General features: G+C 41.6%; 1 protein-coding gene across 14 annotated transcripts in view; it reads right to left on the bottom strand.

Annotated features, from left to right (window-relative positions):
- The window catches only part of TNRC6C (trinucleotide repeat containing adaptor 6C), a 278,770-nt gene that overhangs the window by 21,285 nt on the left and 230,921 nt on the right, over positions 1-26,564 (bottom strand). For 7 of the 14 annotated variants that reach the window (XM_082066871.1, XM_082066872.1, XM_082066874.1 and 4 more), the window contains 7 exons: positions 9,480-12,071; positions 5,526-5,735; positions 4,176-4,342; positions 3,407-3,511; positions 2,878-2,958; positions 2,235-2,292; positions 1,890-2,035 (listed from right to left, as the gene is read on the bottom strand). In XM_082066871.1, coding sequence (XP_081922997.1) covers positions 1,890-2,035; positions 2,235-2,292; positions 2,878-2,958; positions 3,407-3,511; positions 4,176-4,342; positions 5,526-5,735; positions 9,480-12,071 — 3,359 coding nt within the window. The remainder of the gene's footprint in view (positions 1-1,889; positions 2,036-2,234; positions 2,293-2,877; positions 2,959-3,406; positions 3,512-4,175; positions 4,343-5,525; positions 5,736-9,479; positions 12,072-26,564) is intronic. The other 7 variants (XM_082066873.1, XM_082066865.1, XM_082066875.1 and 4 more) reach the window with 4 other exon arrangements.

Here is a 26,564-nt window from a genome sequence, read left to right as displayed (position 1 = left end):
TGGCCCAGGCTGCCCAGGGAGGTTGTGGAGTCTCCTACTCTGGAAACATTCAAAACCCGCCTGGACACCTTCCTGTGTAACCTCATCTGGGTGTTCCTGCTCCGGCGGGTGGATTGCACTGGATGAGCTTTTGAAGTCCCTTCCAATCCCTGACATTCTGGGATTCTGTGATACCGTTACCCTAGAAGAGTAAAGGTGAACTGGCACATATTCATTGATTTGTGACCTTCATCAGGAGAGAGATCTTTTAATTAACATCTTCATTAAAGTTTGCCATAAACGAATAGATTTGACATACTTAGGAAGGAATGTTACATGGCAGGAAGAGAAGAAGATGGGAAGAAGAGCCAGGCTGAGCTTTACGTTGTAGGAAATACACACAACTTAAGTCTGCTTTAGGGAACAACATAATGGACACCACGTCACTCCAGTGTAAGTAGGGAGCCCAGAAAGAACTAATGTTATTAATGCCCCAAAACCAGAAAAGCAGTTTTCTAATATATAATCTTTGGAGGAAACTGCCATGAGACTAGATTGCACAGCACTGTGGCAGCATCTGAACTATCACAAAAACTTTTGGTATGTAAGGACCCTCTAAAATTTTGTATAGATGCCAATTTTTCCTTATTAATACAAATATTCCGTTATTATGTAAGATGCACTTGTGTTTAATCAGATTAACTTGTTTACAGTTTGCATCGTACCAGCAAACTGTTTAGACTGTGATGACAGCAGAAATAGTAATAGTTGTCATTAAAAGGGCAGCATTTATCAGATGTCCCAGCATAAGGCCACACTAATTTTCTTAGCGCAGCACCTGGGAACCTGTCACAACACAAACCATAACTTTACGGACAACACTATAGTTAAGACTATAAGAAAACACAGGGTGGAGGACTGGAAAGATAATAATTATTCAGGGTTGGTAAAGTTGTGTTTGTGTAAATACAGTCTGTGTTAACAAGACTACATGTCATTGCTGTCTCACATCATGTAAACAGCTTATGTAAAATGAATTGGTTTCAGTACAGTTTATGGAAAGTATTGATTTCTGCATTCAGAAACCACCACCGCCCATCTTTATGAACATTTCAAATAACTTGTGAAATAAAGAATGGCACCAACAACTATTCTTTCCTTACTAATAATTGTCAGGGAGATCCTGAGGTGATTTGGTGGGTCTCTTTGTAGGACTTTGTGACAGGTTGTAAATCTCATTTCCTACTAAAGATCTGGCTGCTGTTTTTCCTACATTCTCTTCTTTAGGCACTTTGAATCTCTGACACAACAAACTTCTGGAGTGTTCTCCTCTGTCATGAAATGGTGCTGGAAAACTGGTCATACGTGATCACAGAAAGGGAGGCTCATCAGAGAGGCTGTTTATGACTCTGCGTGTCTGCTCCTCGACTTAAAAAAATACCCCAGCTCCTCATTCCTATTCAAGTACTGAACTATAAGGAGCTCAAAACTAACAATGGGAATTAGGTGTCTAATTCTTGAAGATTGTGGCCTTGGTCCGGCCTGATCGTTAATTTAGGCAACGGTCACTGACTCTCTGGACTTTTACAGAGGGAAAGGCCCCCCATGCTCTGTTTCTTTGTTTTACCCATTTCTAGTTCCATTGCATTACTCATTCCCTAGTAGGTTTTCTTTTCAGGTATAACACTGGGGAGGACCATTGCTTATTTTTATGGGGGAATCAAATCACTGGACTTTTTCACAAGGACTAAATCCCCAAAAGATTAAACAAGCAAAGAAAAGAATAAAGCAATACGTAACTACGCATCACATTTCTCTCTAGAGTTTCTAAACAGACAGTGGATAGCACCAATATTTCTACACCATGTACAGTTTTGACTTGCAAGTGATACTCGTATTTCTGAACTTACCTTGTCAAGGAAGGTGGGGCGGTCCATGGAAGACTCTTTGGAGATTGGTGGTGGGCGGCAGCCAAGGGGTTTGGTGACCATTCCGTTATAGTCGGTCACTCCCATTCCACGCTTGTCCATTTCCACCTTCTTTTCCAGCAGAGCACCTTCACAGAAAGGGGAAACGTATTGAAAAAGGTAATGCAAAGACAGTGAATTTGCCAATAGTAGCTCACAGAATTATGTCTTGCTTACAAAAGCAGAAGAATAAACAATATCCAGTTGAACTGGACAAGATCAAACTCCCGGAATTATGAATGGTTCCTGTGTTGCTTCTAAGAAAAGCTTAATCATACAGATACTTACTCATGGCCTGATCGAGATTCATATTGTTGCTCTTCAAGGCCTCTTCCGCTGGCTCTCTCTGTCAAAAATATGCATTATGTTAAGAGAATAAGTAATCATGCTTACATGATTCCAAAGCAAATTCAGAAAACAGGTAAGTCTCTTAAATACTGGATTTAGTATTTACTCAGTGGCACAAATAACATCCACACATTTTTTTTTTCTCCCTTTACCAACACCCACAACAATTAAATTTATTTCAGTTTGTCAAGTAAGTACCAGTTCTACAAGGCCAAATTATATTCTTCTATTTAAATCTCTTCTTGTTTTTATGGACAACTCATATCACTATGATATACCAAAAAAAACTGAAAAACCAACCAGCCCACCAAAAAAACAAAACCCCAAACCAGCAGCTATAGTCTAATTTTACCTGTTTAATACGGAAAGGGGTACAAAAATGGAATTATTACTGAAGTTCAGAATTTTATAACAGAGGCCACTCTCAACTTCAGAAGTTCTAAAATGTCATCAAGCAAAGTATATCATCAAGTAATGTCAGCAGGAGACTGAAGATCTTTTTGCAGCTACAGTCCAAAACACCGAAAGAACTAGAAGCTACAAGAGCCAAGCCACAGGTGTGTGAGCTGTGGACGCTACTCACAGGGAAGCCCATGTCTGTGAGCTGTTTTATCAGACGGTTCATGATCCAGGCCTCATCTTGCTTGCTAGATGTCTTCATGCCCTTAGTAAATAAATGGGAGATTCCATTAATGGCCTGGTACCAAAATTTATACTAGTTAGATGTACATAAAATATATGGTTAAGGTTTTTTATTAATAACACATGCTACCGGAAGATGTATTAGTAGATTAATTTAGAAAGAATTGAAGAACCCTCCGACCAACGTAATTATGATTCTGTTCCCCCACAAAGTGTACAAATTTTATCTCAGCTGAATAGGTGTTCAGTGTACTATTTAGTATTTGATTTGCTGACCACTGAATTAAAGCCACCTTTGAATTTACGTATTTCATTTTAATCCTTGGCAGGAAAGCATAATGAGATAAAAATTTCTGAAATAGTAAAACACTTCCTGAAAAACATTCCCAAAACCAAGTTTGTAACCTTGAATTTAAGAACGTTACTCAGTGTATTTTCTTAAAAACAAACAAGAGCGTCTAGATAAACACCTTTAAAAGATCTCTGTGCAGCTTTTCTATCACAAAATCCTTAAGAAGTCTCTTCCTTTCAGTTCTCCAGAAAGTACCAAGGGACAAGCGTGGATTTGTTTTGGGCTGCGGACAGTACAAGAAACAACCATACTTGATCAAATCACTGGCCTAACTGTTGGCTATTGGAATAATAAACAAACTGGCTAAATGCATTCCCAATTCCTTTAAGTTACAGCCTGGCCTTGTCCTGAAATAAAAGACTGTGCAATGGAAAACTTCCCAACACAATTGTCTATGTTCACGGTTGAGTGCAGCATTAATACAAGTTTGCTATGTTCTCATACCAGTACACACCTTATAATTATCTATTTGTTCCTCACAAATAAGAAACAGATACTTTTTGTTGAACCACTTCATCACAAACTGTTTGCTTTTCTAGCACCACGGAAAGGGTCTGAAAGCCACCTTAACACCTTTTCTGTTTCCATTAATACGTTATAGTTTCTTTAGAATACATGGCAGCTTATAAAACTTAGAGAAAACAAAAGCAGTAACAACAAAACTCTCAAAGCATCTGATATGCTTAAAGTCAAAGATCTCCCACTTTCCCCCGTGAGCAGGTCGGCTGTACTTAGGCCACTGTAGTGGCAAGCTGGGTCTGCATTCAGGTGTCAGAGCTCTCATTTAAGAGCTCGGGTGTACACAACAGACAATATGCGACAACTTACTCTAGAAATGTTATACTAATTCCACTCTTTTCTAGAGAATGCCTTTCTTTTTGTCTTACCTTTTGAAGTCCTTTCTTCGGGGCGTTCCCCCAGGAATTACAGGAGGAGCTGCTCTCTTGTGAAGCAGTATTATTCCACATATCTCCTTCTTCATCTTCCCACTGACTAGTACTGAGATTCACTTCATCCCCACCACTGCCCCAGCCTTCTTGCATAGATTTTGAAGCTGGAGGGAAAAGAAAGAGGGAGAAGAAAAACCAGATTCAATTTCCTGCAAATTTTGCAGAAATATCCTTCTATGCAATATCCAGTATAACATTCGAGTATTTTCAAGAGATACAGAGGTTCATCAAGCAGCTTAACTGGCATTAAATGATAAGGACACAACTTCTTTGAAGCTAACAAAAAAGTACTATAAATACTTTATAGCAGAATAAATCCACCAACAGCAAGTCTGATTTTTTCCTCAACAAATAAGATCTGTGGTCATGGTCATTTTGGTCTCCTAGGAACAAGGAACCAGAAGTATGACCACACACTTGTTAAGTGTTATTTTTGCTTTCAATTTTTCCTGCCACATTCTCTGATGAACAAAACCAAATTTCAAGGTCATGAATGGTCAGAAACTCATTCCCACCTCAGAAGAACGAGATCTGAGCTGCAGGGAACACTTCACATTCAGTGAACAGGCTGTGTCCCCTCATTCCATTTTATTCTGTTTACTCTGTGTAAAGCTGGGATTACTCATGTTAAGGCCTCTAACTCCTCTTTTTAGGTTTTTCTGGGCCTTTTAACTATCTCTCAGTATAGCATTTTTACAGGATTGAAACTTAAAGACTATCACTATCAAAACAGCAAGGCATTTTGAGATGGAGGATTTTTATCAAATAACATTAGGAACCACGAAGCAGTTGCTGTACCTAGGAACAGTTTTAATAGGTGAAGAAGATATCCACTCCCTCAGCTTAACAGAATAGTTATGACTAGTCCTTCTCATGTACTTCTTCTCCTACCACAATCAATCCTATCTTGATTGACCTCAGCTGCTTCACAGCCCGGTCCAGGTTTCTTTAAGGCAGCGAGTGATAAGTACTATTCATGTTCTTCTGCAGTTTCCCAGTTTCCCGTGTCCCTGCTGTGCTGCTTTAGAAGTACGCAAAAATACTCTAGGGAATACCTTTAAAGTGACTGGATTGATGCACTGTATTCATATTTTTGTATGAGCTTGGTATCTGGAATATTACTACTGTTTTGAGACAGCTAATGGAGTTTTGAGCATGAACTTATTAAGAACGCCTCTGACGTAAACGCACAGAAAACCAGAAGAAGTGCTGTTGAAAAATACTGGGAGAAGCAAACAGACTTGGCCCTTTCCCCCCATTTTGTGACAGTGACACCCAGGCACACACCTGGTTTGCACAGTGCTGGGGCAGCAGCTGGAGCGTTTGTTCTTCCGTACGTCCCTGCCGGCTCGGCAGGATTATCTCCCCACCCGGTACCGCTGCTGGGGGGCTTCCCCCAGGCCGAAGTGCCGTTATCCACCGCAGCAGAAGGGGACGAGGGCTCTCCCCAAGGAGCTTCGGTCTTGGTGTGGACAGTAGGCATTTCTCCCCAGCCTGCTGAAGCAAGGGGAAGGAGAGAACAGTGATGAGAGGAATGGTTTCTTCTCATCAATTCTTTCAAAGATGGACATTTTATTAAAGGTTTTGTCTGGAAAGAGACTAGATGATCTTTCGAGGTCCCTTCCGATCCCTGACATTCTGTGATTCTGTGGATAAAGTTACATTTTTGAATGAATGATGCAAAATTCTACAGGTACAAGCAGAAATTTCCTTTGTATTTGCCGAAGGATTTAAAAAAAAAAAAAAAAAACAAGGTTTTTCACCCATTTTAAAAATAAGCCAGTAGGCTTCATATTTGAAACAGCGAAGGTGGAATATTGGGTCAAGGAGCCTGCAGTGCCATCAGTTTCCCTCTGGCAGTGGGATGCTCTCCAGCACCATCATGTACCTCGCAATAAAAGCAGCTCACAAACACCATCACAGTGGTTGAATCAAAGCAAGAAGCTACTTTTAAGTTCCTTTCCACAGCTGTTTGAAAGGAAAACACATTCAGTGGTCTCAAAATCCAAACCAGCCTAAAATTTTCAAAAATTCTGCTCAAGAGAAAACTTATTTTCTCTAGGAAAACAATATGCATTTAGGCTTTCCTGAGAAAAAGCTCCATGCCTTAAATAACACTCAGATCTGCATGAGTGTTGTTTTGCAACAGAATAAGCTCCATCAAAGGGTTCTTTGGCAAGAAAGTGAGGTTTTAACACTGAAGTTTAAAAGCACTGTTAGAATTGCAAGAAACAAAAAGATCACAGCGAGTAATAAACATGGACACATTGGCAGAGCTTTGTTTTATAGAAATAAAAACATAATTAACATTGGGCCCCGGCCAACAGGAAATCCTCAAGGGAAAGTGAAATGTTCACTAAGCTGTGGCAGGATGCAGTTGTTTTCCCTCAAAATAACCCCATGGCCATTTGGATGACAGAAACTGTTTGCCTTGAAGTTGTTTGGTTTGTGATAAATACCAGAGCATATGACTACAATACAGGCAAATCAAAATATTAGAACCTTATGGAGATGAAGAAGGAAGAAAACAGGTAGAACAGAGATTGTTTACTAACTAGTCACTAGTTAGTGTGCTAATAATAGAAAATACATAATCTGCTGGGCAGGGTGTGTGTAAAAGGGAGGGTTATATATGTATTTAAGAGTCACCTATAACCCTTAACCTTTCAAGTCTTTGTGTTTTGAAAGGTATTCCAGTTCATGTGCTGGGGCTCCACACCTTCCAGCGTTAGGGACGCTCTTACTCGGCTTCCACCCTTGTTTGAAAACCAAGGGCAGGTCTCTGGGCATCCCCCATCTGTCCCAGGGCTGAGCACCCACAACAGGATTTCAGGTTCTTACACACGAGCACCCTAAAGGAGCTCAAAACTCATCTGGTTTCAAATCCGCTCTGCTCAAAGTTCGAAGCAAGGAAACCGCATCACTTATAATCAGTGTTTCACATAAATTTCATGCTGTGAATGGCACAGAAGTCGCACTGAGACAATGGCACTGGATTCTGAAAGGAACAGGGAGATGTTCAGAGCTTTTGGAATTTAGACCTGGTTCAGATTTTTAAAACTCAAGCTCCTTACTCTTTAGGAACCACAAAGACCTTCATTTTCAACCCAAAAATCTCCATAGGGAAGCCTACATTATCTTTCATTGTTTCTTTTCTCAGCTGGAGGATGGTGGTTGGAACCTGCCTAAGGGGAAAAGGAGAGCACTGAGTCCCCTCCTCAGCACTTGGAGGAAGGACCTGGTGCTCTTTGGGACCCAGAAATCTCTAATCATCCCTTTTTGGAAAACATTTTCTCACTTCTTATTGCCTTCGTATCAAAGTTGCAAGAGTTAAAAGAATAACGCACAAGTAATTTAGATTAAAATTGAATCTAAATCCAAAGCACTAGCTTTCTGCTCATCTTCCTAAACTCACCACTGGTTTGGAAGCAAGCTCCTATACCAGAGAGGATTATGTTTATCACATATTCTATCTTTTTTTTTTTCAATAGAAAAGAAACTCCTTAGAGCATTATGCATTACCATCAAGCGCGTACCAACATCTGCTTCCCATCAACAGCTTTTAAGTTCTGTATTCAAAAGAATTTTGAGAACTTCTGGGGCTGGGTGACAACTTGAATAACAAGACTGTAACTTGGCCTCCGTTTCTAAACTAATACAGTATAAGCTTAAAAGTCAAAAGGGACTGTTACTCCTTTGTGAACAGCAAACTCGATGTACAGCAACATCAAAATCCACTTCTTTGCTTTTAGGATGTGCAACTGTGCCATCTTAGAGCTAATACAGAACGGAATCCAGGGCTTCTTATTAATGATATTCCCTGAGTAACAGGGAACCATAAAGTGCCTGGCAAAGCAGTAAACTTTGCTCTGCAAGGTGTTAGATTATTTGAACAGCATTAACAATACCTTGCTGTATGTGACCAGTTTTACAAGCACAGATGTAATGACCCAAAAATCAGCTTAATGAACAAACAACACCAAAACCAAACAAACCCCACTTTCATGATACCTCCACTACAGATCAGAAATTTCAATTGTCAGCTTCACGGGTAAAGTTTTAAATATGGATGAAATAAGTCTAAAGTAAAGGAATTACAGATTGCGTGTGTCACACTGACAAGTACAAACCTATTTAAAGATTTCTCTTTCTGGAGAACATGTTGTTTTATTAAAATAGATACACTCAACTATTAAAATATTTGACCAGAGTAGGGAACATGAGACTATTTTTACACAGACATTAAAGTTTGAATTATTTCAAAACATCAAAAAGAAAAATGATGGAAATAAGAGAAGGAGAACAAATCCCACTTGGAGAAAGAGACAGTAAAAAAGTCAATATTTAGCCATGACCAAGACGAAACAAAAACTTGGAGACAAAAATCCAGTGAAGAATTTTAAAGTGCATTGCAAGATTGGATTTAGTTTGGGAAGTCTGTGGTCATGATACAGGGCAGGGCTGCTGGTAACTTTTATTTCAATACCTCCCTCCTAAACATTTCTCTCATTTTTCTCCCCCATTTTTATTCCTTGCTGCTTGTCTACAACAGCATCTCATCTTTGATTAGAAAAATCCCTAAATGCTTAAAAACTTTCTTTGGAACCCAGCTGAAGTCAGAATGACTTTTCCCAGCCACCCTGAATATTAACATCTTTAACCAATCTGGCTTTATAAGAATCACATGAAAGTCCAAGATACTACATGAGCTGGAGACCTGAACTATGGAAGAGAACTTTCTTCATAAAAGATAACAGAGGAACAGCAACAATCTAGATTCATGCGGTTGTTGAAAAACATCTGTTGCCAAGAAATATGGTTTATAGAAAAGAAACAGATGCACGGTGTCTAAACAAGAACAAAGCCCGAGACATGGTAACAGAAACAAGTAAGTGAAAAAAGCAGCAAGACGACCTCGAACTCTCAAGTGGTTGAACTACAAGAAAATGCTAAGAACTGTAGAAGGCCTGAAGAGATAAATATGGATCAGCAATGCAAGGATCCAGGCATGGTTCTGACTGGGTGTTGTTTCAAGCCTTTCTTACATTCACTGGACTGTACAAGCTTGCGTGTCGGGTTCCACAGTTCTGTCCTCAAGACAAAAGTTAACGCTGCTTCAGAGTAAATGAATGAACTTATTGTATGACATAAATACAGGATGGGCAACTACACAGTGATCAGGCCAGACAGCGTTCAGTCATCAATACTGGCATAAAGTATATTATAAAACTATTTTCATACCTGGACCAAGCAGTGGGGACCGGTTCGGCTGGGCACTTGACTGGTGCGATGGCTGAGGTTCAACCATATTTGTGTTGATAATGGTGCTAGTGGTGGTGGTATTGGTTGTGGTACTGCTCTGAATTATAGGATTATTTCTATCCCACATGTTTACAGTCTTGTTGTTGTTGTAATTTGGGTCGCCCCAAGCTGAGGTACCATCATCGATTTCCATCTTGCGGCGAATGGACGGTGGAGATGGCTCTTCCCAGCCAGTTGCCTCACAGTTCTCTTTTTGTTTGGCTGGCACTGGCCCACCAACCCACCCCGACCCCGTCTGTTTGACAGAAGCAGCTCCTCCCCAGTTACTCACATTGTTGTCCTGGGGTTTATTAGCCCAGTTTTGTTGGGGGCCTGGCTTTAAAGATTCCCCCCAACTTGTACCTGTATTAGCCTTGCTGTTTGTGCCATTTCCCCACCCGCTGGTCCCAGACCTTGTGGAATCATTCCAACCAGACCCCGATCTATTGTCAGAATCCCATCCAGATCCATTCTTCTTCCCATCACCCAAGTGTCCAGGAACAGATGATGAATCTGTCCAGTCTCCACCTCCTGAAGTCCAGCTTGGATTTGATTTCTGTCCATCTCCCCAGTTTTGAGATTTGGGTTTCTGAGGTTCACCCCAGGTGGGTGATTTGTCCTCCTGATTTGCGGTCCCACTCCAAGCGTGGCCGCTTTTGGCAGCAGCAGCATTATTAACAGTAGTAGAGCTTGCTGACTCTCCCCACCCCCCTGGGCCGTTTGGTGCTTTGTTGTTATTGTCTCCCCAACCTGTATTTGTTGGAACAGCTGCCGGTGGAGAGTTGACCCACCCAGATACTGAAGAGGTATTTGTACTGTTCATGATGGACCCATCGTTCTTCCCCCCTGAGTTTGAAGATTGAGTAGCTGCACAACCCCAGGCCTCTGTTCCATTGTCATTCTTGCGTTCAGACCTTGGGGACTCTTCAAATTCCCAGGCAGTGTTTTGCTTTACAGGGGTCTGTCCCCACCCTGTATTGGACAGGACCCTGGGGTCAAGGTCATTTCTTGGCAACTGAATTTGCCCTTGGTCTATCATCCCTTTGTCTCTCCTCCTGCCCTCTCCAGCCCCCTCCCTCCCAGTACTGCCTTCGTTTTGACTCCCGCCGCTGTCGTTACTCCCTTCGCTAGCTGTGGTGCCAGACGCCGCAGCTTTGGCCCAAGAGTTCATTTGTTCGTTGCCCTGCTGCATGGCGGGATTCGGACTGCTAACACTAGAGCCATCCCACCCTGTTGATCCTTTCCCATTGATGTCGCTATTGGAATGCTGGTTGGGGGGCTTGCCCCATTCACCGTTCACCCCGTTACTGGTGCTACGGTTGGGGTGGCCCCAAGCTCCAGAATGCATACTGCCCACGCTGCTGTTGCCACCGCCCCTGCCCCACGCGAGCACCCCGGGACCAGAAGGAGGCCCCGAGTCCCAGGCGCTCGCGCCGTTTCCTTCCTTTTGCGCAGCACTGCTGGATCCATTTTGTTTAGCACTTAATGCTGAGTTCACAGTGTCTCCATTCCCCTGACTGAACCCAGAATTGCTGTTTCCTGTGGCAGGATTACCTGGGGACATCCCCCACACTGAACTGCCCATTCCTTCACCACTGCCCCCACTGACTTGAGAAACTGATGTTCCGTTAGCACCAGGAAGGCCTTGCAGGTGGGGCGGGATGATGGCCCCCATACCAACGGCCATCCCCCAGTTCGGCAGTCCGTTTGTCTGCATTGCATTGATAGGGTTTGGTGAAGAGTTCATGGGGTTAGTGTTATTTGGTCCATCAGTGTTAAGGTTCTGAGGTTGTACGCTGAAAGACACATTCTGAGAAGTGGACGTTTGTGGTTCTGTGCTCTCTTGCGGCAGCAAGTTTCCCCAAGCACCTAAGGTGCCTGTTGGGTTCCCATTCTGGTTGCCCATGTTCTGACTTATGGCACTGACCGGACTGCAAATACTGGAAGGGTTGCCTGCTCCCACAGTTCCTTCATGTCCAAGTACAGGCCAGGCAGCTGGATTGGCATTAGGGTTAAGGTTAAGATTAATGCCAGCATTCGAGTTGGAAGCACCCCAGCAGTTCTGACTTCTACCATCTCCCATCATGTTGTCCATCTTTCCATCCCCACCACTGGCAGAGCAGTGAGCTAGGCCAGAGCCGGAGCCCCCAGCCACCCCCCACACTCTGGCCGAGTTGCCGTTACCATTGGCTCCACCAGCTCCAAGGGCACTCTGGTTCGAAGTGCTTTGGACGAGTGCTCCGTTGGCGCCATTATTGCCATTAGTTTTCTTTGTATGTCCAGTGAAGTTGCCTTGGGCACTCCCTGTAGCCATGCTACTGTTCTCTGAGCCACAGTTGGAGGCAGAGTCAGTGTCTGTAGTACATTCTGAGGCAGACTCAGTCTCAGCTCCGGTAATGGAAGGCCACGCTTCCTTGTCAGTCCTGTCTATTATCACTTTATCCCAGCTGCAGTTGCCTTCACTCCTGAAAGCGGGCTGCTGTCCCCAGTGGGAATTCTCATAATGGTCTCCCAATCCACTGTGGCTGAGATCTGAAAGGATCCAACAAGGTTCAGAATGAGTCCACTGTTCAAGCACTATTTTACATCGCTAGGCACAGCACTGCATTCTGCTAAAATTCAGACTACATTCTCTAACATAATATAGTAATTTTCCTCACCACAATAAAGCATGATGCTCTTTTTTTTTTAAAATCCGGCAAAAGTCTCAATTAAAATAATGGAACCATTCAGCTTCAGAACAAAGCAACAAGAGTGTTTTGTATCCCTCAGTATATTAGTAACCATGACGAGCAGGCAATAAATAAGGATAGCAAATACACCAACCTGTGTGAAAAATCTAAAAAGCAAATTTGGAAAAAAAACAGAAAAATATATCTAGCAGACTCTTACATCTACTTTGATTCAATTCTCATTTTTCAGAGAAGCACAAAGATAGAACATCCAATACAATATGTAAAATGTCTGCCTGGCGTTAGATATTACATCCACATGCCCATCACACTCAATACATTAAACTCATACTTCATTTAGGTTTTCAACCCTTCCTGCAAATAAAGGAGCAAATACTGACAGCTACCTCAGTGTCAGTTATACACTTAAACACCACTACTGTAACTTACATTTTAGCAGAGAACTTGAGCATTTCTAAATAACAGTTTTGTCAAGAAACTTATGATTTACGTGCAGTTTAAACATTCTTTTGCAGTTGCAGACACAGTCCAGTTTCCCCCAAAACCAATGAAAATCAATGCTAGGTTGTAAGATAGATAGAACGCAATCTTTTCTGAGCATCTCCCACATCCTCAAACATAGATGCTAATCCAAAAACTTAAACAAAAGCTATTGAGCATCCGAATTGCTTGCTACAGTACAAAATAAATCTGGAAGACACATCTCATGCTAAGAACACAAGCTTAGGTCAAGTTTTTGCGTTTACTTTCTATCCTGATTGTTCTCTACATGATTTCTAGCACAGATTACTCCTTTTAGTTTCTTTTGATAGTTTTATAGCAAGTAATTCAGTCTGATCCTAGGGTTGTAAATTAGAGATAATTGACAGAACAGGTCCTCTTAACTGCTTGTCTAGATAAATGACAAAACTTCATACATGTAAGTTAAAAATTGTGGATTTCATTAATTTTTACTTGCTGTAAATCTGTAGAAAGATGACTTCTTATTTTTTATTATTTTAATACGAAGAATATTTTGTGGGGAAGATGGATGCAACAAACCTCCCAAATAAGCTGTTAACAGTAGATGCCTAATATGCATTCATTTAAATCACAAATATTTTGGTGTGATTAGCTCTCCTAACTGCCTCCAGTTAGAGGTGTTCTAATACTGCAGAAAATTGTTCCAAGAATATAAAAAGTCCTCTCTCTTTGACAAAGTCTTCTTATTCACACATTTCACCTGTAGCTTTTCACACGAGAGAGGTGATTACTTGGTTGCCTCCTGAAGATTTATCAAGATGAAGAAAACACCCTAAACGAGGAGAGAGTGCAGCTTGCTTGTTTTTTTAACATAAATCAACTGAGGGCAAAGTATGAATGTCAGAGAAAGGAAAAGAGTCTTAGTTCATCACGCATCTCATGATGTCAGGAAAAGCCCAACAAAAAGAGCTAAATAATTGAAAAGCATGTGACAAATTCAAAAGAGAAGGTGAAAGGAGCCACTTGGATTTACCTGGATTCTCTCCCCTATGTGCAACGGCTAGAAAGGAAAAGCATCATGTTAGTCCTGGATAAAGCCAACCGGTTACATTACAGAGCTAAGGAAGTAGGTTGAAAATTTACCTGATAACCCAGGTTTGCTGCACAGGTGTTAAATAGAGACAAGAATCCCAGATAAGGCACAGAAGGTGAAAGAAAGCCATTCAAACAACTTTAAAAAGGGTCAACAGGGTCAGAAAAATGAGCCAAGCGGCATTCTTAGCAGAACAGAAACGAACAAAGGAAAAAAGCCGCGGCAGGCCAGGCCAGAAGATAAGAAGTTGAGGCAAGCAAGGAACCAGATAAGAAGAGTTATGTGAGATTTTTTTTCAACACTGTGGGTGGTGAGATTCGGCACTACAGTTCAGACGTGACAGAAAGGTTTAAAAGCGGCTTGAAATACATTGTTCCAACAAAAAGGTCTTGTCAAGGCTGAAATCTAAGCTACGCTACGTGTGCGAGTGCCAGGGAGCAGGTTGGTGCTGCTCAAGGCAAGAGTGTCTGTGCAGGGCAGGTGTGGGAAGAAGGATCAAGAGCACAGAGGAAGATGTCTCAAACCCCACAAAAATGGCACTAGGATCAATGAGATGGAAGAGAGCTGCTTGTTTAATCATTGCTTTCTCTTTACCCTCTCCCCCAAGGATGGTGGTTAAAGTGATGCTCAAGTTTGAGAGCAGCCAGGAGACAAAGTAAAGGGAAGGGGTGGGATTGGAAGAGGAAGATGACAAAACAGCTTAGAAAGACTCCTCAGAGTAGGGAGCAAAATGATTCATTAAATATGATTCCAGGATTTTGAAGAGCAGTCGCATAAAAGAGAAGAAAATAAAATTATGAGAGGTAAGAACTATGAAGACCAAGAGATGCCCACATTAAAAGCAGAAAATGGTCAAGTGTCTCAGCTGGGATAAGCACATCACAGTATCGCACCAGGTACATCTGGCAAGGCCGCAGCTCTAACCCCTTCGCTTTTGGTTTGCGACTCATAATTGCTCCTTTTTGCGTACTGGCCGCATAGTTCCTGTTACTGAGATTCAGATTATACCCCCAACACTAATCACTGACTGATCAGAACATGGTTACTTTGACAGGAGTTACAATAAATTTTAGGTGACATAAAATAAGCAGTGCATGCAACAACTACGCTGTGTCCAAACAGTTACTGGAACAATTAGATCTAACACCAAGGCTGCTGCTCTAAAACTTGGAAGAAACAGGACAGATAAAGGAAAAATAATCACAACCTAAAGAGAAAGGTGCAAAAACTGACTCTGTTGAAGAGAGAACTTTCTATATTCCCGTCTCTACAAGCAAAGAACCAAAAGATTTTCCATTTTCTCCAGATTACAAGATCATTCCTATAATTTAAATAACCAAAGAGAAGCACAGTCCTACTTAATCCATAAGGACTTTAAACATCAGGGAAAAACAATGAAAGCAAAATATTTTAGGTTATTAAATCTAGAAAATTTTTTGGTTGGTTTTTTTGAACACAGAAATTTCCTGCAACTTTCTAGGAAAGCAACTCTTCATAAAAATTGCCAGTATTTTATTTTCAAAGCTGTTAAGACAGAAGTGGGAAACACATTTAGCAAAATAATTCTTAAGAATCAGTTGCTCTGTATGTATGCGAAGGTCAGACACAAGGCACCGCAGTCCACCAGCAGCACTTCTACCCTTCCTCTGAACCCAGCAAAGACTTGAACCAAAACCTCAGGAACAGGAACCGCAGGTATTCGGTGTCAGGAAACCCTGGCGCAGGTACAGCGCAAAGCGAAATCGAGTTTGAAATTAGAACTTTGTGTTTGAAAAACTTAATTATGCATCTTTTCTAAAAAAATATGGGTTCCCTTGATTAACAACATTTCTTCAGCAATCAGGAAGGAAAAATTAATCTGCGAATAACAGCTCTAAGTTGTTTGAAACAAGCATACAACTTCTGTCAAATTGCAATCATACACGCTACCTGAAAAATGCACCAGCGCTACCAATAAGCATGAGGGCTGTATTTTATTTTGTTTTTCAAATAATATCCTTAATGAGCTGGGAGGAGATTGCTGGTGTTATTCTACACTGTACCCAACACCAACTTCAATTTAGTACATATTAAAAATAGAAAACATTTTTGGCTATGTTTGCTAATGAACATGAATAATCGCTTACAAAATCAGTTTGATGTTTACATAGATTACAAATGTAAAGTATGAGTGGAGTGAAACGGGAGAAGCTGTTCATTTCGTAGACAAGCAAAACACTTTGCCTGCACAAGCAGTTTCCCCAAAGCTTCAATTCTCCTCTGAAAATGTCATTTACAATAATATTTTTCATTTTTATTCATTCAGCAGAGCTAAAAGAAACTGCATCTTCAGAACTTCCATTACTGTCATTAGTTCAAATGCTGCTCGGTAAAATTCTGCATCCTCAACTATAACATAACTCTCAGCTGATTTAGGAGCTAAAGTACGGAGGGGGTGAGCAATGGCAAAGCCTGGGATAAACTTTTAATGAGAACCACATTAATAATAAGTTTTGCCCGTCCGATTTTAAATCAGAGCTAATAGTGACTCTCTCTCTTATTCCCAGTTTTATTTTTCAGCTCATGTTGGTCAGCGTAACAGCACCCAGGTACACTGGCTCGTCCCGTCCTGCCCAAAGGACAGATTACGGCCAGCGCTGTTTGCTTTGACACACAGGAGACAGAAAAATCCCCAGGGCCAGTGACAGCCCTGCTGGGGGTTTTACTTGTCACACAAAGGTTAGTGATTGTCAGCAGGAAATCAGGAAAAAAGGGCAAATTACTTTCTCTCCCCAAAAGAAACAGTTTTCAATTCAACATGAGCAGATCTTTAAAAGACACTTTATATATATATATATTTTTTTTTTAAAGTTTGAATTAAATAAGAATTTCCAGAAACATTTTAAGTGCTGGATCAAATGTAGGCTAATTCCTAAGACAAAACGATGATACAAGCACCTATTCTAAAGAATAAAATAAAATAAAGCAGAAAATCTGGGAATTGCCGTGCTAATATTTCAGGCTGCCTGCTACATCCAGCTCTAGGCATTCACTGAGGCAAGGGACACATTTCAAAGCCGTCATCTATTTGAAGGCACTTACAAAGCGGGCTTACAGCAAGCCCCACAGATGTTAGCAAGCTGAAATCTCGAACCGCGTACATAACGTGGAAAGACAGAAAAGAGACGGAAGCACTGAATAAAGCAGCTTGCTTTATTTTAAAACTAAACCATAGTTAAGTACACAAGAGGGAAAGCCTATTATCCTGTTTTAATTTTCTGCACCACAACATTAAAATGTAGTTCCTTTCCTCTGACGCTGAAAGCTTTTAAATGCATTAAGAGCACAAGCAAAACTAAACATTTCTCATGATTAGTAGAGATTTCACTAAGTGCTACCTCTCTGAAACAAAAGCAGCAGTAGAAAACATCAAATAATAGCATTTTTCTGCTCGGTGCAATGTATCTTTAGCAAGCAGCTCGCTGCGAAGACGCCATTTTATCAAACCTGAAACGCAGCCAAAAGCTTAGGACGCTGTGCTGCTGCGCTCGCTCTGAAATGTTATGTAATAAATTGATTTAACAGAAGCAGATGCTATTATCTCAGGGTTAGGGTTACTTTCCTTTTTTTTTTTTTTTTGGCTCTAAAAAGGGCTGATGGGTAATAAAATACCTGAAGAAAGGAGTCGCCCAACCATCCTAGGAGACGCTACATTGTGTGCAGAGCTGTTTCTACTCCTGCATCTACGTTCTCCAGGGCTCTCGGCTTCAATATGTCGGCTGTGTACAGTGTGAGCCTCATCCTGTAGAGCTGCCAAGAAAATCGCTCTGTGCGAGCGAGCGCCCAGACAACCTGCGAGCGAGCTCGGGCCTCGGCTGCACTGGCTGTGGAAATGCCCTTTCCACGCACAGCCCTCCTCCCCCTTCCCTCGCTCCGCTCCCCCGCTCTAGGTGAAGGTATCAACAGAGTGGGGTTTTTAAGCTTTGATTATCTAATTGCAGCTGACACTAAACCGATCTTCCTTCCTCTTTAAATTCTTTCAACTGTCACAAAACATTTTCACTTCAGGACCCAGCCACAATTAGCAGCCTGGCTGCTTTTCTTCTGTTTTTGAAAGTCAGCCAAGAGAAGACGCGGGCGCTGCCGACCGCCTGCACGGGCAGCGGCTCCCGCCTCCTGCCCCACCGACAGCTCCTGCCCCACGGCCACCTCTTGCAGCCCCACTGACACCTCCTGCAGCCCCACTGACAGCTTCTGCCTGCCCCACTGACCCCTCCTACCCGCCCCACAGACACGTCCAGCCCGGCCCACAGACAGCTCCTGTCCCACCAACACCCTCTGCCTGCCCTACCAACAGCTCCTGTCCCACCGACACCTCCTGCCTGCCCCACTGACACCTCCTCCCCCATCAACACCTCCTGCCTGCCCTAACAACAGCTCCTGCCTTCCCCACCAACACCCCCTGCCTGCCCCACCAACACCCCCTGCCTGCCCCACCAACACTTCCTGCCCGCCCCACCAACAGCTCCTGCCTGCCCCACCAACACTTCCTGCCCGCCCCACTGACAGCCCCTGCCCCATTGACACCTCCTGCCTGCCTCGCCAACAGCTCCTGCCCCACTGACACCTGCTGCCTGCCCCACCACCAGCCCCTCGGCAGCTCCGGCCTCACTGGGGGAGCAGCAGCCCCAGCTGCACCTGGGCCTGCTGCCAAGCCCCTAATGACTTCCCTGCCTCTATCGCAAAAAGATCTAAGTGGCAAACATGCAAGTGTATTAATCAAAGGCGCGGCTGTTTATAAACACCGAAAACTGCCCCAAACACCACAGATCAGGGCACTCTCCGCCTCCTGCAGAAGGGGGGACCCACCATCTTTTCCCAGCCACGGGCTGGAGAGGGCTAGTTCTCTTTGAGACATTTGAACATGCAGAGTGTGAACAGAAGGTGGTGGTGGGGGGAGATAAATGTTTTCATCACAAATTCTATAAGAACACATGTAGATAACTTTTTTCAATGCATATATACAAATCCCAAAGGATCATTTACACACAAGCTTTCAGTATGTCTAATACACTCTTTCACAATTATTTCCCCTGCTCACTTCTTTGCTCTTCCTCCTCCTCCTATCTGCCCCAAATACATATTAATTACGCAGTAAGCAGAGCACGTTTTAAATTTGCTGTTTCAATTCTTGTCAGGTGTTCACCTGAGCAGTGTCACCCTCTTGCACTGGGCTGCACACAACCCATGTCTCTTTAAAGGTCTGGCTGCATTCTCAGAATTGCTGCCACTTCACTACCAAAGCACAATCGCTGCTGCTATTCTTGGCTCAAGAACTGTTCCACTAAAGTACTCCTGAAAATAGTTGGTTTCCTTCTGAAGACGTTTCTTTGCAATAGTCTCTAAATACTGGACGGGTTTAACCTCATTTTAAGAACAACAGATGAATGAAAATCAAATCTGCTTGGTTTTGTTTTAATTTAGAAAACTATTTCAAATGCAACTAGAAACTGTGCTGGAGAGTCAATTTTGAAATAACTTTAAAATCAAAATATTATTGTGGATTGTTATATTCCTTTATATCAGCTATGCATGATTGAAATTTCCATTAGTTAAAATGGTATGTCAAAGCTGGAAGAGAACATAAGATGCATTCACACGTGGCTTCTATTTTTCTTATTCATATTGTAAACTTACTGAAATCTACTTCAATTTACAGAGGCAAGTACTTATAAATTCAAGAGGCCTCTGTTTCCCAGGCAGGGTACACAGGAAGGCAACACAGAATCCCAAGGCAGCGACAGAGCCCACCCCAAAGTTTGGGAGCAAACTCAAGCCCAGGTGTCACTGCAGCCCTGAAAGTTAAAAAAGGGGATTAGAGAGGTCATGCAGACCACTCGCTGGGTCTAAGCTGGTCTCCTGACATCAGTGACACTCACCCAACCCAACGAGGAAGCCCTCAGGTAACAGAGACTGCACCTTCCCCAGGGCTTTGGCTCACTTCTAAGACAGCTTTCATCTTGGCACATTCTTCCTAATGTCTAACCTTCATTTTCCTTGTTGAAATTTAAGCCCATTACTTCTTATCTGATCCATCACAGGCATACAGAACATATAATTTTCATCCTTGCGGCAGTCATTGAGGTGTTTCTGCAATTCTAATGCCAGTCTTTCTTTGACTTAGTACCTCCAATTCCTTCACTCTTTGCAAGGCTCTTTTTCAAGATCTCTACTCATTCCTGTTGCATTCCTCTGCTCTTCTTCCCTTCTTTCTGAAAGCACAGTATGCCAAACTGGACTCAATATTCAGAGGCTTTATCAGAAGGGCCTCATGGAAAGCAGTATTTATTTCCCCCAGTACATTTATCTTCAACAGCATGACAGCATTGATCTGGTTTACCCTGTGACCAACTCCAGGTCCGTTTTTGCGGTGTGATACCCACGTAACTGTATTTGTGTACAGAGCTGCTCTGGCCAAAATAAAGAAATTTTCCCTTTTCTTTACCTCTCATTCAATTACAGAATTTTGCCAGCACTATTCCATATTGTAATTTTGCCTTACAGTTGCCTGGTACTCTTCTCTAGTTTGGTAATGAAGGCTGTTGTTAATTGCCAAAAGATTGATGGAAATCTCAAAGAGTACAAATTTGCACTCACTCAAAATGTTCTCACTTTGCCAATAAGAACTGATAGCAACTCCCTGAGCAGCTGTGAGACTTCTTGCAGTAGTTTAATCTTATACTTCCCACGTATTTTTATCACCACACATCCAGCACGAGAAAGTCTTCTGAGGCCCTGTTAAAAGCACAAAGTCGACTTCTAGGACATGACTTTCCCTCCCATCTCGCAGTGCTGACGGAACTACCCTCCTTTGGCATGACCTGCTCTCCACAAACCCAAGCTGGCTCTGTTCTTCTCTCTTGCACAGTTCTAAATTCACAGAAATAGCTGTTTTGGTTATTTTTTTCCAGTATCATTCTAGAGGATTAGAACCTGTGAATCCCCAGTCTCTCCTTTTTCACCTTTTAACACTGTTTTATTTTCTGCTTTCACGTTCTCGCACTCTGAAAGAATGCTGGCAGGCCAGATTGCTGCAACCCATCCTCAATGTAGTCTACTATGAACTTCGTCACTTCTAGACAATTTGAAATATTTTCTTTCCTTACGTACTCTGACTCACTGTAGTCCCAGTTCTAAGTCAATCGTTAGTTCACAGACGAAGGGAAAACCATTTGAAGTATTCCTGATGCCACTGATCAATGGTTCTCCCTGCTGAACACCAGACCAGTTTCCCTTGGCCTTCCTTTCAATAACGGACTTAAGAAAATGTTGTCTTTTTGTTCTCTGGGTTTTTTTTCCTAAAATCTACAAATTTCTTTGGTTTTCATGTTCGTTGTAGTGCGATACCTGTTTGTTGAGCTGTATAAATCCAGCTTTCTGATCATTTTCACACGACACTACTCCCTTGCTGCTCTTCCTCGGGACCAAACTCTTATTTCCCAGTCACTTTGACCTTAGTTGCTTTCTGCCTTTTACTTCCCCGCCACCAGAGACAGGTCCTGCCACTCGGGCTCCTCGCATGCTTTGGCAGAAAATTGCCATCTGCACATTTTAACAACTTGCCAGACTCTTAGTCTCCTGACCTTTTCCCGCAGACACCCGGGCACTTCATGTTTCTGGCCATCACTAGAGCACAGCCCTCGACAGGTAGGATGCAGGTCTGCCGATTCCAAAGCAAAAGCAATGGCCTTTGAGTCATGATGCTTTTGCACAGCCTCTCTCTTTGAAAGTGAGGACAGCAAAACCATAAAGGCATCTCAGTTATTTATCCTTTTACAGATTTCTATTTTTCTTCTCCCAGTGAAAAATTCTAATCACTGTCAAATAGATTTGAAGCAGCAGATTTATTTTTCACGCTCTGCTGCCTGATGTCAGATAACATACACAATACAGAAAAATTCATTCCAAAGATTAGTTTACTGATGAGTTTTTACCATCATTTTTCATTCATAATGCACGTATTTGTGCTACACAGAGCTTGGCACTTCTCCATCTATATTCATAGCATTATATGGAATTTTTGAAAATTTACATGGGAGACAAACCCTTTTACTAGTGGAGACTCACCTCTCTCAGACTTTCCCATTACCGCAATTCAGAAGATGTTCATCACTCAGGAGAACATCCAGACAGCGCTGGCGCAATCCTGTCTCTATGTTAACTGCTACATTTTTGGTATTGTATGATTCTTTTTTCCTTTTGTCTAAACATATACCTGTCACTAGTTACCTTTGGCAACACTGCCTGATTTCCAGGGACATGTACCAGACAACAAGCACCACCAAATGCTAAACAAACCCTGAGGAAAAAAACAAGAGGCAAGAAATGTAAGCACCACTCATGCAACCTCTGGTGGTACCTGAGCATCCCTTTCCAACACTAACTTGATGAGACTATTGGCAAAAGATGTAATCAAAACAAATACTGGTAATTTCCTTCATTTTTAACAAATGGCATAACATCAAATGTGATCCCACTAGCAGGAAAACATTTACACAGCACACTGCAGAGCGTGTGTAGCGATGAGCTGTACAGAGAACTGCTCTGCAAATTGTGGCCAACACCTTGTCAAGTGATGTGAAATGTGAAAGCTGTTAGAGGAGTTTTATTGCAGATAAACATTGTGTGTTTGCTCCATACAGTTACCTTCCACAGAAGTAGTAGGAATAGCGAACCCTTGTGTCTACAAAGAAACATCACCATGCTACTTCATTCGAGACCAACAGCCATGACACAACAATGCATATCTGCCAGGTATTACACAGTACACTTCAAAAAAAAGTGTATTTGCTATAGAAAGTGTGAAATTATAAACACAGTATATTTATTCACCTTATTCTCACACTTTCTATCATCTAATCCCCGATTTCTACTTCATAGTGTTTAGTGTTTTAACTCTAACATACAAAACCCACTGCTTACAGAAGATCCTGAATAAATCAATTTCTGAAGTTTTGGGTTTTAATTCTATAACTTTCCAACTAAAAGCAAAAACCGAGTCATGTTTTGCCAACAAAGATATTCTGCTAGTGGAATTACAGAAAAGGAGCCCCAAAAGATAAAGTTCAGCAGATCATTTCCATAAAGGCAGCTTTCACATGTGCTTTACTCATTGAAAATCAGCCTGTTTGCCATGCCTCTGGGAAATCAAGCTAAATCTTATTTCAGACGTTTGAAACGTGACTTTATTCATATGCTACAGACCTACTTTGGTATATAATGCCTTACCTACAGTCATCACAAAGTACAATATGCTAAACTGGGCAACTGTTCAAACATGCATTTACCCTGAAGGTCACCACTGCTTCGGTATGTCTGGTGAAACAACTGTGTGTCAACTATGTTTCCCAACTATATTGAGTGGTTTAGAAAAGATCTTATCTCTCCCTAAAACTTTTATCCAAATTTGACTTTACAACTGTATAAAATTGCTGTTAGAAGGAACAATAAAGTAACCCACAGTTAAAAGAATGGATGTTTGAAACTAGTATTATCAGACGTGATTTTAACAGAAAGCAGGTTGTTTTCTAATTTTGTGTCCTAAAAAAAATTACCAAAGCGAAGTTAATACAGATTTATATGAAAAGTTAACCTGCCACACAACGGCACTCAGCAACTTCCAACTGGCCACAGCACTTCGACATGCACATACCAATGTCATAAGCATGAATATGCAAACCGCACCTAAAGAAATCTTGAAACATTAAATAAAACTTCCAGCTTCATAGAACAGAAAAGCTCAGCACAGAATCTGGAGTCAGCCACAGCAGGAAAATACATCTCTGTAACTGCTGTCAAATGCTCACGTCCCAGAAAACAACAGATAAAACAAATTAAAAGTATAACTCCTCAGTTTCCACAATGCTTGTGTGTTCTCTCATTTTGACTCCCGCATGAATTACTGGCTTTCATTCCTTTTTAGACTTTTGGAAACATATGTTACAGATCTGTTCCACAAAATACTCTACTACTTGCAAATACAAAAGACACGTAGAAGTTTCATCATGACTCCTGCAGGACATGGTACATTTCTTTGGAGTTGATGGATGTTGGTTTCACTTTGCTGAATTGCAGAAAAGTGAAAAGCATCTTCAAGAAAAACTGATTACTTCTTTTGATCTTCTTTCTTATAATCATCAAACACACAGTGATTGCCTGGAGACTCCTATACAAACTCCATAATTTGTAAAGAAACAAAGAAGGATATATTACTTGTTATTTTTAATCTCCCATGGCTTTTTCCCCAAATTACTTTAATTCTTTCAGATCACATGGCAAAAGGATCATTCCATTAATGCCTCACACCCTAATAAGGGAAGTTAACTATTCTCTAAATTTACTGGAGTTGGCTGGAGGAGACTGAGGGGTGACCTCATTAATGTTTACAGATATATAAAGGGTGAGTGTCAGGAGGATGGAGCCAGGCTCTTCTCGGTGACAACCAATGGTAGGACAAGGGGTAATGGGTACAAACTGGAACACAAGAGGTTCCACTTAAATTTGAGGAGAAACTTCTTCTCAGTGAGGATGGCAGAGCCTGGACCAGGCTGCCCAGGGGGTTGTGGAGTCTCTTTCTCTGCAGACATTCCAACCCGCCTGGACACCTTCCTGTGTAACCTCATCTGGGTGTTCCTGCTCCATGGGGGGATTGCACTGGATGAGCTTTCGAGGTCCCTTCCAACCCCTGACATTCTGTGACTGACAATGTGGGGAGGGAAAAGAGAAAATGCTCCATCTTTAAGTAAAAATAACAAACTAGACTGGATATTAGAATATGCTCATAAATTACAGATAGAGCTTGCTCTCAGTGTAATCCTGAAATGGATCAAAGGTGGCATGTCAAGAACAAGCTTTGTAGCTCAAGATAAAAGTTCCAAATAACTGTTCTACAGAAAATGCTTTAAAGTACTATAGAAAAGTTTCATAATAGTTCACAATGAATAAAAGACTTTTCAAGGAATAACATTTCTAGAATATTCTATGCAATTTGAAACGTTTTAATTTCTTCCCTTAATAGTCTGCCTAGTTATGTTTTATAGATTACCTTAAAAGAGAAACAAAAAATCACCACTCTCATCTACTTCACTGATATTTCCAGACGATAAACCTGACAAAGAATATATTAGTGGTCATTAATTCTCACTTTCCTTACACTGGCAGAACATCCTTTTTAATTCATGACATTGCAGTCAGAGTTCTGATAAGTGTTTTGGATAGGCCAAGGCAGCAGATAACACAGACTGCTGATAAGAGAATAAAGAGATAAAACAGTGTGATTTTTACAGTGAAGAGGCTGGCAATGCCTCTAATAACAGCCTTCCTTGTATCCACGTTCTTATGAATTGGGCCTGGAAGGAACATGGTTGCATAATTTCAAGTTAAATATGAAGAAATATGACTCTACAAAAAGAAAGGCTACAGATATGAATTTACTCAGCGTCTTCTGGATACAAGATGGTACCTTAAATGATCCTGGCTCCTTGATTAATACCAGGTCATCCATCAAAGCAAAGTTACTGCTGTTCACAATGAGGATAAAGAAGCCGCATAAAGAGACTTGCTTGGGCAGAACCCCGCTCAGGTGTAACCAGCTCTGGTTAGGCCAGGTTAACAGGGCGGGAGAAACCCCAAGCACTGATGCACCAGCTGTAAAGTCTCCAACTGAAGACTTTGAAGACTGAAGTGATTGTTCTCCTGCAATGCAGGTGCTGTTCAGACTGACAAAATTCCTGTTTATATGCAGAACAGGCACCTACACTGATTTGTCTGGACAATTTAGATTACTTTGTTCCTTCTCTTTCCCAGAGAACTTTTACTTGCAAAGACTTTAGTAAGTGGAATGCACAGCGAACCAGAGACATTTAAAGGAATATAGTTGGCTACTGATGATAAGAGGAGAGAGGTGAATAGTTTCCTTCTTACAAGGTATTGCTCAGTCAGAATCCTCATGTTTAAAATTCATTAATTTCACATTCACAAAAATACCACCCAGTTTGAACTAAACTTCAAGGAAAATTTATAACTTACATGCCGGAGGCTTTCAGGATATAGAATCTCAAGGCTAATAGTTACTCAAATCCTAACAGCTGAGACGAAAAGGTTTTGGCCTTCCCTGGATACACTTCTTACTTTTTGCTCTCTATGTTCATGAAGGTGAAGATGAAGCCAGTAAGAGAGACTGAATGAGCCTGCCAATATATGTACTTCATGGCTACAAAGGTAGCTGCTCAGAAAGCAGCCAGGCCCACAGCTGTGGTTAAATACTGAGCTAGACAGGCTAATTTTTTTTTCTCCTGTAACTGTAGTTAGTAAATGAACTGATGCTCCACCTGCTGGAAAGAGAACTAAATCAGCTCTAGCACTCAGCAAGTTCTTTTTATAAGGAAGATGCAACCACTGAAGTCTCAAAACATAATAAGCCCTTGCTGTCAGCAGACAAAAAAGCAGCCAAGCATTTAGCTTGGTTAAGATTCTCTTCCCTGCTCCAAGAAGTGCACACAGGTTTTCAGGTGCCTTTGAAAGCTTTTGTTTGGAGTTTACACAGTAAACAACAACCTAACAATTCCGAACCTGTGCACTAATTGCTTTCAAGTAGTACTTCTACTAAGAATTTGATACGAGTTAGCTTATTTTTGTGAAATGTGGAATATAATATGAAGCAGAAAAGCTGCTGCACTCCTCCTCTCTTTTGTACTGGCTTTTACTATGTGCTGAATTTTTCTAATTTAACAGTACAAA

The sequence above is a fragment of the Streptopelia decaocto genome (assembly GCF_964273445.1).
Source record: "Streptopelia decaocto genome assembly, chromosome: 16".
NCBI lineage: Eukaryota > Metazoa > Chordata > Aves > Columbiformes > Columbidae > Streptopelia > Streptopelia decaocto.
Note: the sequence above shows the minus strand (reverse complement) of the source record. Positions and strands in the feature narration are given on the sequence as shown.